Source organism: Eucyclogobius newberryi, unplaced genomic scaffold (assembly GCF_026437365.1).
Source record: "Eucyclogobius newberryi isolate DKJ021-1_F unplaced genomic scaffold, fEucNew1.0.hap1 SCAF_5, whole genome shotgun sequence".
In the NCBI taxonomy this organism is placed as follows: domain Eukaryota; kingdom Metazoa; phylum Chordata; class Actinopteri; order Gobiiformes; family Gobiidae; genus Eucyclogobius; species Eucyclogobius newberryi.
Window position 1 is genome coordinate 24,671,930 of NW_027316167.1, and position 15,124 is coordinate 24,687,053.

At 38.1% G+C, this 15,124-nt stretch overlaps 1 protein-coding gene across 3 annotated transcripts in view; it reads left to right on the top strand.

Annotated features, from left to right (window-relative positions):
* The window catches only part of LOC140381675 (protein unc-13 homolog C), an 80,908-nt gene that overhangs the window by 42,556 nt on the left and 23,228 nt on the right, over nucleotides 1–15,124 (top strand). For all 3 annotated transcript variants that reach the window (XM_072465755.1, XM_072465757.1, XM_072465756.1), the window contains exons 16-17: nucleotides 7,058–7,191; nucleotides 8,676–8,761. In XM_072465755.1, the coding sequence (XP_072321856.1) occupies nucleotides 7,058–7,191; nucleotides 8,676–8,761 (220 nt within the window). The remainder of the gene's footprint in view (nucleotides 1–7,057; nucleotides 7,192–8,675; nucleotides 8,762–15,124) is intronic.

Genomic DNA, 15,124 nt, shown 5'->3' on the forward strand with positions numbered 1-15,124 from the left:
TAGAAGTGAGAGATTTCTTCCACTGGCAGATTTCATTTTGAGAAGGATATCTACAGATGTTGGCCTCACTAAGTGAAATCAAGTAGCATCCCCAGAGTTATGATGCTCCGTCACAGGAAGAGCGTTTCAAGTGGTGCATGCCTCCATTACACTGCGCTGTACCTTTGCAGGTTTAGTACTATATGGGATTTTATGTTCTGCAGTAACACATTTATTGCAACACAAGAATTCATTATTTAGTTATCATCCCTTGTCTTTCTGCATATTAAAAATCATTGCTGTTTAAAAAACTTACATGAACTTTCATGTAAGCCCAGACTTTTAATTAGAGGATCTCGGCCCACCTATTTTCTTATTTTAGACTTAACTGTTAACAATATCCACAAAGATACAAAGCACATTGAGTTGAATCTTCATTAGTGACTATTAATTTGATATAAAATGATGTCCAAACTAGTTTCACTGTCAGCCAACTGATGGTTGCCCTTTCAGTTTTCAGTTTTAGTGTGTTCTCTATATGTGTGTGCAACAATGCTGGGAATATATAAATCCAGTGTGGTGTGGCTTGAAATCAATAGGCCATATATTGTGGGTGACATTTACTACGCAGTAACAATTTACACTGTGTCTATTGGGAAGTTTGCATTGGGGTTTTCCCGGTGGACACACCACAAGTTGCACTATGTGAGACAGGTTGAGGCAGTCAAGCTGTAATGAATTGAGAAAACATAATCTAATGTTATTCCATTGTCTACACACAAAAAGTGGCCATGTTCGAGACTTAACACAAGCAATAATAGTAACATACACGAAAATATAAACTAAATGTCAGGCCAAAATGTGAAACTAATAGGTCTGACACCCTCTGATGTCATTGAGAACACCTTTAGGGTTATTGATCACTGGACATGCAGAAAGTAGGTGTAGTTTATTTCATATCTGCCTATATTGTCATAATGTATTTTAATACCTTAAACTTTAGTCCTAACACACAATCAGTGCTGGCCCAATCCTTCGGGGGGCGCTAAGTAACATTTGTCTTAGGGGCTCTCGCCACTTCACTGCCGCTCGGGTTTAACTTGGCACAGCTGTAATCACTGCATCTACTTTGTTTGTATTACCAACACCACACGGAAATACTATGGTGAAAAGATGCTGGAGGGTCTAGGAACACCAGAAATTGTAATGTTATAGTTGGCTTAAGTGTAATGGGATTTTTATTTGTAAACTTTATGTAATCTTGAGGGCCCTTAGGTGGCTTGGGGGCCCGAAGTAGCTGCGTAGTCTGCTTATAGATGCATGCAAGCTTTAATTGCAGTCCTGACAAGAGCTTTAGAAAAACATTGATTGCTCTAATTGACATGAAAGTGGTGTTTGTGATGTTAACATGTGGCTCAAGTTAATATTTAAATGTATAAACTCTTGCTTAAATCTCACCTAAGTAAACCATTGCTACCAACAGGCAGCTCCTTCTGATTATTTTACGCTTTCCTACCCAAAGAAAATGGTCTTCACGCTACAGAAGATAATGTCTTTTTAGGTTATAATAGGGTGCAATCTACTCAAATGTTGGCTTTTCAATGGCCTTCAAATAGGCTTTCTTTGTCCAAACAGCCTTAGGGGTTGTAAGCAATTACCAAGGCCTTGCACTAATTATACCATCATCTATCACAGATTCTCTGCATCAATGCTTTCATCACAAAGACAAGGACACAAACTGGACATTTTTTCAATCAGAACAGGTTTTTTCTCTCATATACTGACAAACTGGAGATTCAACATATGCTGTGTATGAGGTAGCTGTTAACAGTGAGTGAGCAAGGCGACAGTGCGACAGTAAGGATGACACACCATGGTCAAGCAGCCCGTGAAATATTGTGCTCCAGCATAACACACCAACAGAGTCTGAGCTTCTGGCTTCAATGTGAAATAACTGTGGGCGACATCGAAGGATAAGGTACAATTTCTTAAATCTGGGCTGAAAAGAAGGGGATTTAAAAGCTATTGCATGGAGGAAATCATGAAAATGCTCAAGACTATAGAGTTGAAACACTGACGCACAGGCATGGACTATTCTGGGGTCTAATGTACACACCTAGTTTCATAAGCATAGTTTGAATATGTATTCAAATTGAGATTAAGCACTGGTTTGCTTCAAAAACTGTCATGTGTGAATGCCGGTATAGATAAACACTTGTATTGTATAGAAAGAAATATAAGTGGATTGTGCAGTATGCTTCCTACACACGGCTCTTTGTGAGTTCCACAGTTCTCGCTCAGCCTCAAGCTTTTCAAACATGTGAATATAGTCAAAAGTAGCCCAATCAAGAGAAAGGGGGTGTTTTACGGCTGCATCACAGCAGCCTTTACCCATGCATAGTCCTCTTCATTTTGTGCAAAAATCCGTGCCTGTGATTGGTGGCTTGTCTTCTATGTCCCGCCCTGGTTGGCTCCTGTTGCTCACTGTGCCCTGATGATTGGTCTGGCCTCCTAAGCCCCAAACAATCGCTCGCATCCACCTGCGGCTAGTAAAATCAATGCCCTCCTGCCAGCCTGAGCAGGTGGGACTGTGTGTAAAGGGCCTGCCTTTGGTACATTCTGCACTGGGCCTTTGTTTCTGGTCTTAGTCACTCATTGAGCATGCAACTGTGGTACACTTTGCATTAGCGCTAACTCTGAACACTGGCAGTCACACTCCAATTTCATCAGGTTCAAGGAGGTGTAAATTGGTATAAATCATACCATTTAATTTTAATTATTTTGAGGTGTTACTTATAATTCCATGTGTTTTTACAGAAGTTGTGGGTTTCTTGCACAACAAAGGGCTGCAACTAATAACTAATCGTGACTAGTCAATTATGAAAAATAAGCAGTAATTGTTAACCTATCTGGACTATATGCTCTAAAACACATAAGAACTTTTATAACAAAGACAGCAACATTATTACATCAAAAAACTAATCAACTATTTTTGATTGTGTACATTATTTTTGTTATTTGTTATCTTTATTCTCTATTAAAGTGACATTATTACATCAAAATGTCAAAAATGAATAAACAATTTTTGATTTTACACTTTATTTTGTTATTTGTTATTTTTATTCTCTATTAAAGTGACATTATTACATCAAAATGTCAAAAACGAATAAACAATTTTTGATTTTACACTTTATTTTGTTATTTTTATTCTCTATTAAAGCAACATTATTACATCAAAATGTCAAAAACGAATAAACTATTTTTGATTTTACACTTTATTGTATTCTCTATATAGAAACATTCAGTCACCATAGTTCAACATTCATTTGGTTGATAATTGTTTTAAAAAGTCTCAAAGTACAATAGAAGTACTTGTTTGACTTGATACTCCTTTATAGAATGTGTCTTTATTTGTAACTGCATTGCCTTTAGTTTGAAGTAGCCCACATATACAATCAGATGATAGAAATTATATAGTTTTCAGAACATGTTAATTATCTAATTTACACTTAGTGGCTTCAATGACTGCGTTATTATATTAACTTCCCTATTCCCTTGACTAGTTTAGATATGGCAAACAACCACTACAAACTGCAGCCCACTGGAGTAGTCATATTTTACAGAATTGGCATCCACACCACCTTGTGCATCCATACTGAAGAGTGCTTTTTTTTATTTAGGATGAGAAGCACATCCTGTTGAGAGCAAAGCCTGTGAGTGTGTTGTTGACTGTAAAAGGATGCCAGACTACTTAATCACCTTTAACAATGTGTTTGTTCAGGCTTGAGGAGAATACAAATGAGCAAAAGGAGTCAGCCTTAGCTTTTATTGCTAGTACAGCATCAGCATCATGTGGCACGGCACAACCTTCACCGTCCTACTGTATCTCAGCCAGTCCCCGCATATGCAAATAGGACTCTTCCTCGCTTTAGATCAGTCGAATAGCCCACACTAATCTTTGCCATAGACTTAACCCTGCTTTGATTAGAGGAAGGAAGGTTGTATGGTCAGCTCCAAAGCCTGGTTATCTTGTTCCCTTGTGATTACATTCTGTCATCCAGGCAACGTCTGATCACATATGTGGCAGAACGGGCAAATTTCCGGTACATGTCGGCCTCGGGGAAACTGAGATAAACAGCATTTTCTCTTTTTTTCCCCAAATTTGTGATTTTCGTTTTTTTGCATTATGTGAAAGTTGAAGATATGGACCAGCCATTCGATGTATCAGATAACAGTATTTGCTGCATTAAAAGCATAAATAAAGCCGTTTAAAATGTGGTGTTTTCGGGCGCTCTCTGGACGTGCAGAGTGGGTGTGACCGCATTTCCATATGAACAGCTGAGCTATTGTAGTCAGCCAATGGGCTGAGCCGCCAGCCGCATGCCTACTTGATAAGCAGCAACACAGGGACACGCTGTGTAAAATCAGTTGAAAAATGGATCCTTCTGCTATCGCTTTGGAGCTTAACCGCGGCTGTTACAGCTCCACGCTTTTGGATTATTTCATTTCATTTATAATCAATGCACTGCACCACAGACAATTGAAGAAGAGCTGGATATTTAAGAGAATGTATATATTTTTATGGCAGGATTAGTAAACCATCAGCTTGTGTTGTTCTTTCGTAGAGCTTACTATACTACATACTTACTATTTGGTTCTATCCATGTGTTTCAGAATTATGAGAATTTATGACCAATACCATTGCCATACATGTAATAAGAAGCTGAAACCTGGATTTCTTATATTTGCTTTTTACGCAGATTTGGGACAGACACAAAATACATTGGCTTGTGACGCCCCAGTGAGGATTATTTCCCCCCCATTAGAATTACTAATATATATATAATATATATATATATATATATATATATATATATATATATATATATATATATATACAGTATATATATATATACATAATACAAAATATGATTGATAATAATGATGATGATGATGATGATGATGATGATATAAGATTGTATATACTGATGCTGTTTTCTAGAACTTTCTAAAGTTCTGTTGTAGTTTGTACAATGACAATAAATAATAAATATCTATCCATCTGTAAAACTATTTTAAAAAGTATTATAAAGACATGGAATAATAAAAGTTATAAAACCCATATTAGAAAATAAAGTGTAAAAGTGTAAAAGTGTAGGAAAAAGCTAAAAATATGTTAAGTTTATAACAGTATATGCATGAATCCCTGGGTCGTAGGAGTAGTCTTCTTTTGGGAGTCTGCCCTCAGACTGTATTCTTTCATGAATGCTATTTGACATTGTCAGTGTTTTTGATCTAATGATATGGATCTGTCAGAGCAGCTGATTCCCTGCCTGGCCCTGCAAAGTACTAAAGAACATGTTAGTGGGGGAATGGATTGCATTGACAGCCACTCGTTGACAGGAGAAGGATTGTCTTGTGTGGAAAGCACTAATGCTACAGTCAGACAGTGCCTTTAATTTACATCGTCTTGTGCCGTGGGACGTCAGCAGGAGCCTGTTGTACAGTGACACAAAACACACATCCAGCGGCTTTGGAGCCACGGCGATGCTTATCTATGGGTTGGTTAGTGCAATGCTTGACGACACACTTGCTCAAACAGGGAATACAACTCTATATTATTTAGATATGACAATTAAAATGTGAACATTAAACTACTTCATGTTTTTTGTGCACTCATGTAGCCCGAGTACATTGTGACTGGTACGCTGTACTTAATGCTTTGAAACTTCTATATTATGTATATACTTTTCACAAATAATATTTTTTGGGTGAGGCTAGAATTTGAGTTTTACTGTTTTTGTTTTGTGCATTTTATCTAGCTTCTTTCCACCACCCAAAGAAGCATGTTGGTGTAATCCCTCATGCGTCCAGGAGTGTTCCATTGTAGAAAAAGATTCAGTTGTATCATCTGGACTATGTTTTTAGTCCGGAAACTCCGATATTTATCCTACTCTGAGTAGGACCTGCCCACTGGGCGGGACCTCCTGATAAAGGGTGTTTTTGGTTTCACTTGAAACTACCCTCTATGTTTACTATCAAACTACCCTCTTGAAACTACAAAGAAATGTGAAAGTTAGTTCTTACTTGTCACCACTGTATTTATTCCCGTGGTGGATTGGCTTGTGCTTCACTCAAAAGCCATTACACATTATAAATAAAATAATGATGCATGTTAATTGTTTGCTGTTTAAAGGACCACTTTTAATTATGATCTTTTTATCTTGTTACAACAATGTTTCCTCATCATTAGATTACTTAAAGTTGTATTGTGATTCCTGTTTTCACCTACCCCCTATCTCTGCACACAAATCAAATGTCTCATAGCCACTTTCCAAGAATAAGTTTTTATAACGTAAATAACAATCCACCGCTATGGAATTTTCAGTTTTGCAGTTTTGAACAGGAACTATTATACGGATGATACAATATTCAGCTCCACCCCTGAAGAAGCCACCAGCAATCTTCAGGCAGCTTTTACCCTGTTTCAGCAGTAACTTCTTACACTTGACTTGTTTTAAACCCTACTATAAGAAGTTGAGTCATTTTACCACTCTTCCTGGTACTTAAGTATTTGGATCTCCTTTAACATTAATGTGGAATACTTTACAGAGAAGTTGATGTGCCAAATCGTCTCTTTGTATTGGAATAAGTCTGGTTTATCTTTTCATAGTAGGAAGCAAGCATTTCAGTCCACTCAACCACACATTCAGGGTTTTAATGGAAGAAACATTCTATTTAAATTGCACATGTTAATCATGGTTCATGGTTAATTTATGTTGATTGTGTTTTTTACCAGTGCGCTCTCAGGGGCCCTCCCTGTATAAATAAATACAATTTTGAAACAATTCAAAGGACCTGTTTGTATAACTAAGCCATTTTGTTGCAATTTACAATGAACAAATTGTGAAATGATGATCGACTAATGCTATAGTTCATTACTACGGTACATGAAAAAGCATAATAAGTCTCCTTTAATAGTTATTGTTTCATCTGGATATTCTGCATGGTGCATTCCGTTTATATATAAACCTTGGTAGAGTTCCTGACTGTGCAATCTCAATGTTTCCCTCTGTAGAGCCGGAAGCAGGACATTCCCCGTGAGGAGCAGGGACCATCGATCAAGAACCTGGACTTTTGGCCCAAACTGATCACCCTCATGGTGTCTGTGATCGATGAGGACCGCACTGCATACACCCCCGTCATTAACCAGTACGTTTTCCAACACATTGCTGTCTTTTAAACTGTTGCTTTGTACTGGAAATATAATTGTCTTTTTCATTCCATTTATGTTCGCACAAAATACCAAACAAGCAAACTACAAATCCTCACTTGTATCCTTTCATCATCTATCCATGATTGTGCCTAGCAAACAAATTTTGGCGAAATTGGTTTCTTTATATCAGGGCATATAGTTGCAAATTGGAATGCATTTTGCTTTTATTACGCTCACATTGTGGTTATTGTGGGAAATAAAACGTATAGTGCTCTGTGGAATTGTTTCTGCATATGGCTTAGATCATTTGGTTCATATAATCAGAATCAAATTATATGACACGAATAAAAACATGATCTATTTTCTTATTTCTCGTTCACTCACAAACTAGCATTAGCCTTCTCCGCTCTCGTCTCCCTCCTCTTGCTGATTTACGACGCTTATTAAGGCTCTGTTTATGCCGAGAGCACTCCCTCCTCCACTGTCTAATGATAGATTTGCAATATTCATGCCCTTTTCCAACACGCATTCCTTTGGTCAGGTTTGGGAGTCACAAAAACTATCGCTGATATTTTCATTTCGATAAAAAAGCCCCCTATTAATGTGAACTCTTCGAATCGTAGTCAAGCCCGAGGATGAAAGGTTAAGCTGTTTGACACACTTTTGAGATTATACCAAGAAATACTTGAAGATAGCAAACTGTCTAGCGACTTTCTCCACGTTACTGTAAATGTAAAAGAATGGCCCCTATAAGCATGTGTGATATAAGTTTAGAAAGATATTTAGTAACTGTTAAGTACCTGTTCTAATATGTTCTGATTAGGTACTTATTTTATGTATATATACTATGAAATTCACCAGCAAAAAATGTTTGATTCATAGAAATATTGACAGATCACATTTCAAGAGTAAGATGTTGCATTGAATTGTTCAAATTCATATTGTACTTTGATGTGCTGCAGAGGTGAGAAGGTGAAAACATCTGAGACATGCTTTATGTCTCCCAAACGAGCAGACAGAGCAGTCAGACAGAGATATTTGCTGTTAGAAACGAGGCAGTCTCTGGCCAAAACGAAACAGTTCCAGATAAATTGACCTCAATGTGGCCAAAGCCTTGTCATTTATAAATGTCCTCTCATTACTGTGTGTAGGTACAGATAATTAAACCATTGACACTGCACGCCCAAGCTTTGATTGAAAATCTATAGTCATTCAAAATAGCAGATTACTTGCCAAATAGGTGTCCACCCTCTTACGCTCCTTAACTGTGCCTTTGACTGCCGGCTTTCTTACTCTGTTGACACTTCTACACCCAACCAAACATTGGCTTCTTTTGAAAATGATTCTCTTTTATTAGATCAGGTGGGGTTAACTCATCTGTTTTGTAATTTGTAAAAGTTTAATGTCCCAAGCCATGAGGACTGTTGGTGTGTCATTGGTCAGAAATCGGTCTGATTGAAACCATTGCCTTTTCCTCTAGGTTTCCACAGGAGCTGAATGTGGGGAAGATCAGCTCTGAGATCACATGGATCCTCTTCGCCTTGGACATGAAGTATGCAATGGAAGGTCAGTGACTCCTGGTTTATTCTCCTAGTGCGTTTCAATGACCACTAATGTGTGAAAAGTAAATATAAATCTGCCAGGACAACAGATGTTCCGTTTAGATGTGGGTTTGACTTCCGTCTCCACCCCCACGGTCTTTGCTTCTCATCCCTAAAGGCATCAAAGGCCTCTCTGAGCTTACTGAATTAGATGTTTTGAGAAATTAGGGCAAAGGATTATGTATGTGATGTGGGAAAATGTACACAGACGTTCAAATTGTGAACTGTTTGCTCATAATAAATAGACAAAAGCCCTCTCCTTTAAGAGCGGGGAACAGTATAGTTTCAGGCCCTGATGATGACAGAAGAACGAGACGTCCTGCAGGTCAGAGGTTTATATTGTGTGCAAAAGGAAATGAATAGAGGCACTATAACGGCTTATTGGTGATCTATCCTCATATAAACTACACATTAAACTCTACCTGCTGCTATCTCTGCACTAAGCCCCAGTGTAGAGCACTGCATTCTATCCATCATGTACAAACCCCTGGGGCCTAGGAAGTGTGTGGCTGGACATGTATGGCTTGAACGTACCTTTGCTTTGGAAAATGTATTATTTCATTAGTTTTGTGGAAATCATCCGTTTGAGCATTTTTTTATTAAAATATTACCAGTGTTTGCATCTCAGTCTTTGTCTCAAATAAAAGACAAAGTAATATTCAAACCACACCAAAAGAGAAAGTGGCCAAGGGTGATTTTGTACTCTGTGTACTTTCTGCTAGCACGTCTGGCCATGTGACCACCTTTGGTGTTAGTGGCTGCTGTCACAGCAGGTCTGAGCTGTAGTGTGCAGTTGTGTGTGCATGTGATGTGCCTGAGGATGTCTGTGTGACAAAAGGAGATGCACATACCTCTCCTCCTCTGGCCTCAAGTGTCAGGAGAAAGCAGAAGTGAAAGCCTTAACTCCAAGAGCAGGACACGGCTGCGATGTTACTCAAAGGAGCTCTTTGTTATGAAGTATTATTCTTTTTCTAATGTGATTTCTCATTTTAGTGCCGCTTTAACTAGATGTCTTTGCATGCTCCAATACAAGAATGCACTGACAAGATTCCATCATAGCAATAACCACAATTAATTGTAAAATTTAAATACATCCTGTGATATTTGGTTTCTGAGATTGCATTGAGCATGCTGAACATATCCACTGTACAGAGAACATAAGAATATAAGTGTGTCAGATTCAGGGTTGCCGCTCTCACACAGAGATCTGATTTAAAGGAATAAGAGTGACCTGTTACATAACATAAGTGGAGTCACAGTCGGCTGTTTGATAGACACCCTTAGGGAGGCGCCAACACTGTCCCACTTTGTTGCTGTGTTTTGTTTATATGTCGCACTGCGTGCTGTGTTCAGGCATGTGGATCTCTGTGTGGCTCAGAGAATGGAATGAATGAATGGAAATAAAAGACGTGCGTGCGTGCGTGCGTGCGTGCGTGTGTGTGTGTGTGTGTGTGTACTTGGTTGTGTGCATGTGCGGTTACGTGTGCAGCCGCCTTACTTAATAAAGTCTTTGATGCATCCTCGGCTTCCTGCTCGAAGGCCTTTGGTGCTAGTGTTGGTGCAGAAAAGGATGCTGCTAATTTTAGCCTCTGTATATGTGAGGAGGAGAACGGGAGAAGCTAAACGAGGAAACGGCGGGTGGATGAGAGAGTGAATGAATGACAAAGCGGCAGTAACAGTCTCTATTTATTCTACCATTACCTTTCTGAAACAGAGTAAACAGTAGCTGAAACGGATGTAAGTGCTCCTTTGATGGGATATGTGAATGCGCAACAATAAATGCACGGTTTGACAAGATGAAAAACTGTCCTTCTACTTTTAGCATTACAATGAAGTCCTACACTCTGTATTTTCTCTATAGGCTGTTTAATGGCTGTGTTCTCTGGAGCATGTCATTAAAGATCCAATGCTCAAGCAGCCCATTAACTCACCTCCAGTTTATTGGAACAGTCTCACTGTACAGAATACTGTAATTGAATTTCAATTAATATTCCTTTACTATATGTGGGGTTTGTTTGCTCCAGAAGTTGTTGAATATAGGGCAGATATATGGGATTTAATTAGCTTCCCTTCCTCTTATAGTGAATCACACATTAAACTGGGAACTTTTATCTGTGAGATTAAGATGTTTTTGATTGAATGTGATCACTGTTCTAGTATTTACTAACGGTTCTTGACTCTAGTAATTCTAATTATTGAGATGTATGTTGTGATGAGAGGTTTTGGTTCTTTAATTATGACTAAGGCCCACCATGTCCAATAGCATTATACATTTCAGTTGGATCTTTGTGACTTTGTGTCCATCTGTGCGCTGGGGTTGTAGCTCGGTGTGTTATTGGGACCTTGCAGCTTAAGAACTACCCTTTGACAGAACTGGGTCAGAAGCCAAGATGGAGGAACTGTGCCACTGAGGAAAAAATATCCTGCCTGCCATTTTAGTCCTTTGGCCTTTTGTCTTAAGGAAATCAGTCGAACCACACAAGCACACCAGCTTGTAAAGATATTTCTGCTGGATGGTAATTGAAGATTGGGAAAAGGGAGTGTGGTGCTGAAGAATCATAGTTCATCATCATTCACGCAGCAGTGGAATCAATGAAGCGGAGAGTAAGTGAGTCTCCCATGAGTTGGCTGCCCCTGTGGGCTTAGTTATACAAGATGACATCCTCACTAGGGATCTTGAGCTCACGTCTCCCTCAAGACAGCTGTTTACCACCAGCCTAAGCACAAAGGCATTGTTATGAGTACAGTATCAGCATAAGAGTCCCAGCATAGCCAAGGAGTATGTGTATTGTACGTAGACTCGAAACAATTGTGCATGTTTTTACCTGACATTTATCTGCAGTTTATGTGAAATGTGTAGCTTCATTCATGCTGGACTATGGCCCATGTAAGAACTACAGAGCTGGAGTTGGAACTTAATTTAGTGGAACTCAACACAATATATTTTTGTTTACTGGAGCATATTGAGAATGGCCTCAACATGTTTGCAGCTGTGCTACGAGCATCTTTTCTGCTTTCATGCTTTTCTGTTTGCACTTCGGAAAGACAGCATATATTTAAATAAATATGTTTTCATCAGGAATCTTAAATCTTAATTCATAACATTTAACATTACCAATGTAGGAGATTTACTATGAATTACTATAAAACACTTTCACAATCAAAACTCAATAATATTAGTATCAGCTTTGGCTCATAATATTCCATGTTGGTTGAGCCCTACATTACACTTGAGATAGTAATATAATGATTATGGACAGTTTTGACCAGTGGGAGACGGTGTTAATGAGACAGTCTTGGTTGCTGACAGGTGACTGCTGTTTAGAGGCAATAAGTGATGAGATCTATTTAAATTTAAGTTAAAGAAGACAGGAAGACATAAGATCAATGCAAAGCTTTGCTGGTGACAGACAGGCCACTCAGTCTTCTGAGAGGACAGTGACCTCGCTTTGGTATTTGTTCGTTTAAATAGCCCAGCAGGTCTCAAGGATGGATCTGACAAAGGATGATTAATGATCTTCACAGACACACAATTGACATTGTCCAAGGCCAGTCGCAAAAAAACAACAACAATTGCACTTCTTAATACATTTAATTCAGTTACATCTTGCTACATCAGTCTAATTACAATCCAGTGTCCCAATAGGTCAATGTGCTTGCCACATGTATTCTAGCCAAATGAAAATCAATTACATTCTATGCAATCGTAAGTTGTGAGTAAATACCTGGAAACTGATTTTATTGCAGTTCTTATTCATCACAGTGGTATAAGAACATGAAGTTGCTATTCTATACACTTGTTATAGATTGTTGTTTAGTTACGAATGAGTTTCGACACGGTTTAGCCTCTAGGGGCACCATCCCTGCTGCACGCTCCGCTGGATTGAGCCACAGTGAGGGCATTATTCAAGAACATTGATTGGTCTGAATGTTTCGGTGTAGGATGCTGGTACATACAGGACAGCAGCGTAACCATGGTGATATGAGAGTGAGCTAGTATTGTGACACTGTAAAAGGGTTCATCTTAGAAGTCAGCAAACTAATCCTTTAATCCCTGAGCATTGGGTCGACAATTTCACTGAGTAGGATCGTGCAAACAATCAATCCATGTCTGTGGCGATTGTCTTTCAATTTTGTATATCTTATTTACTTTGTTCAATAAGTGATATATACATATAAGTTATGTGTAACGTTTTGTTGACTCTGTAGCTATTAATAATTGTTAACTAATTTAGTAATTGAATTATCGTTATCTGGTCTATACACAGACTATAAAACAGGGCTGTCAAACTCATTTTGCGCCAAGGGCCAAATTTTGATGCTCAGGCCGGGCCGAATATATTGTAAAAATAAAACAATAAAAAAATATTATTCCCTAGTAATAGTTGTATATGTGTACACTGTTGCACAAATCTGCAGCCGGAGAAATACTTTGAGTGTCACGCAGCTTCACTCGGTCATGTTCATACTTTATTACACTCTGACCTGTGTTTTTACCCGTGGCTCCTGATCTGTCCAGGTTTGCACTGGTTCGGATGTTTTCCTCACATATCATCATCACAGAAGTTTGTTTTCTTGTTGTTTTTTGTTGCTTTTAGAGCAGCTCTAACGTCCACAAAAGCGTCTTCTTTCTTTCTTCAACGTGTTTCCCAAATCCACACGTCTGTTTCCCCGCTCAGACCTCTGCTCAAGTAGTTTAGCACGTCAGCACTTCTCAGCTCTCAGCACTCTGAGCAGTGTGGGGGAGGGGCGGCTGCTAAAAAGAATTGTAGAACTCTTAGTTCTAGTGCTAAAAACGCTGTACATCTATTGGACATTAATAGATATATATTTGTGGGCCGGATGAAAATGTCTGAGGGGCTGGATGCATGTTACGCATGTCTGACACACTCTAAAACAAGCCATAAACCCGAACTCATAAAATGTGACTCAGACAGAGACGTATTTACATCAAAACGACACAAGAAATATGGAAATGTTTGTTTTAATTGAGAAACCTAGTTTGTTCATAAATATACTAATAAATTCATAAATACTCTATTGGGACGCTCTCAAACGGCATCACTGCAGCAATGGGTCACATTCACACTCAAAGCCTTTTGCAATCTAAATAATTAATCAAATATTCAAAGTATAATGGCTAGTTTTTTATTGCACCCCTAACTTTAATGGAAAGCTTTGGGACTGGGATGAAAATCTTTCATGAAAAGAACAATTAGCATTGGAGAATGTTGCTAAATAATTGACTTAAGAGCTTTCTGAACAAAACTTCATGTTTCATGATCATCAAATAAACACGATTTTAGTTCAAATGAAATGGAATGAATCATGTTTGTGAACTGTACAGTAAACGTATATTAAGAATAGTTTGATCAAGCAACTATAATATGAAATGAAAATGTTTTGCTGCTACACACTTATATATCAATATTTGTTAATTGACTGATTTACAATTTTAAAAAAAATACCACTGTAAAAGACAATAAAGTATATTTAATAGTACTGTTCCTTGTTCCTGTGATTTATTCTGAAATAAACCAATGATTCATTCTGATGTGAGTCAGACCATGTTTCATTGGAGCGTAACAAATGTGTATCCCAATTATTCCATTGTGTATATTTAATGCCTCTACTGTAATTGGAGCTGCAGAATGGATGTGTTTGTAATGTATTTCTTCTCAAAATGCAGACCTCAGTTGTGATCACTTTTTAGAATTTGATGATGTCATAATCTCTGATGGTTTGCAAGGGCCTGTACAACTCTGGGGGAGGTTTCTTGAATATTTATTCAATTTTAGAGTTGGATAATGGCACCACTGATTTTGTGTTTTTATGCAGATAGAGTAGACATTGAACTTTGTCCCAATTTTAGTTCCATGTGCATAAACCCATGCATTACAGATATGTTGTTCACGTGAAATTACAATATTGGAGTTTAAATTGAGCTGTCGGCAGGTCAATATATACAGTAGTGGAATTGACTTTTCACTGTTGCAGATTTGTTGACCTGGTTCACAGTTCATATCTCTGTATTACTGAGCCGAAACACATGATGAAACAAAGTTCAACTGCCAGCATAAATAAACAAAAGTCATTTATTTTTTTCCATAACCTCAGGTAGTACCATTTTTCAACTCATGACATGCTTGTTGTCAGTTGAAAGGACTTTAAACCATGAGACTATAACTCAAATCAAAAATGAAAATAATGTTCATCATCTGAGATTAAGATATCATCAAATTCTAGTCGTGAACGCAACATGAATTAAGATTTAGGTCTTGACAAAAATGAGCTTAACTACTCAAGCAAAAGATGGGTATGCCTTTGA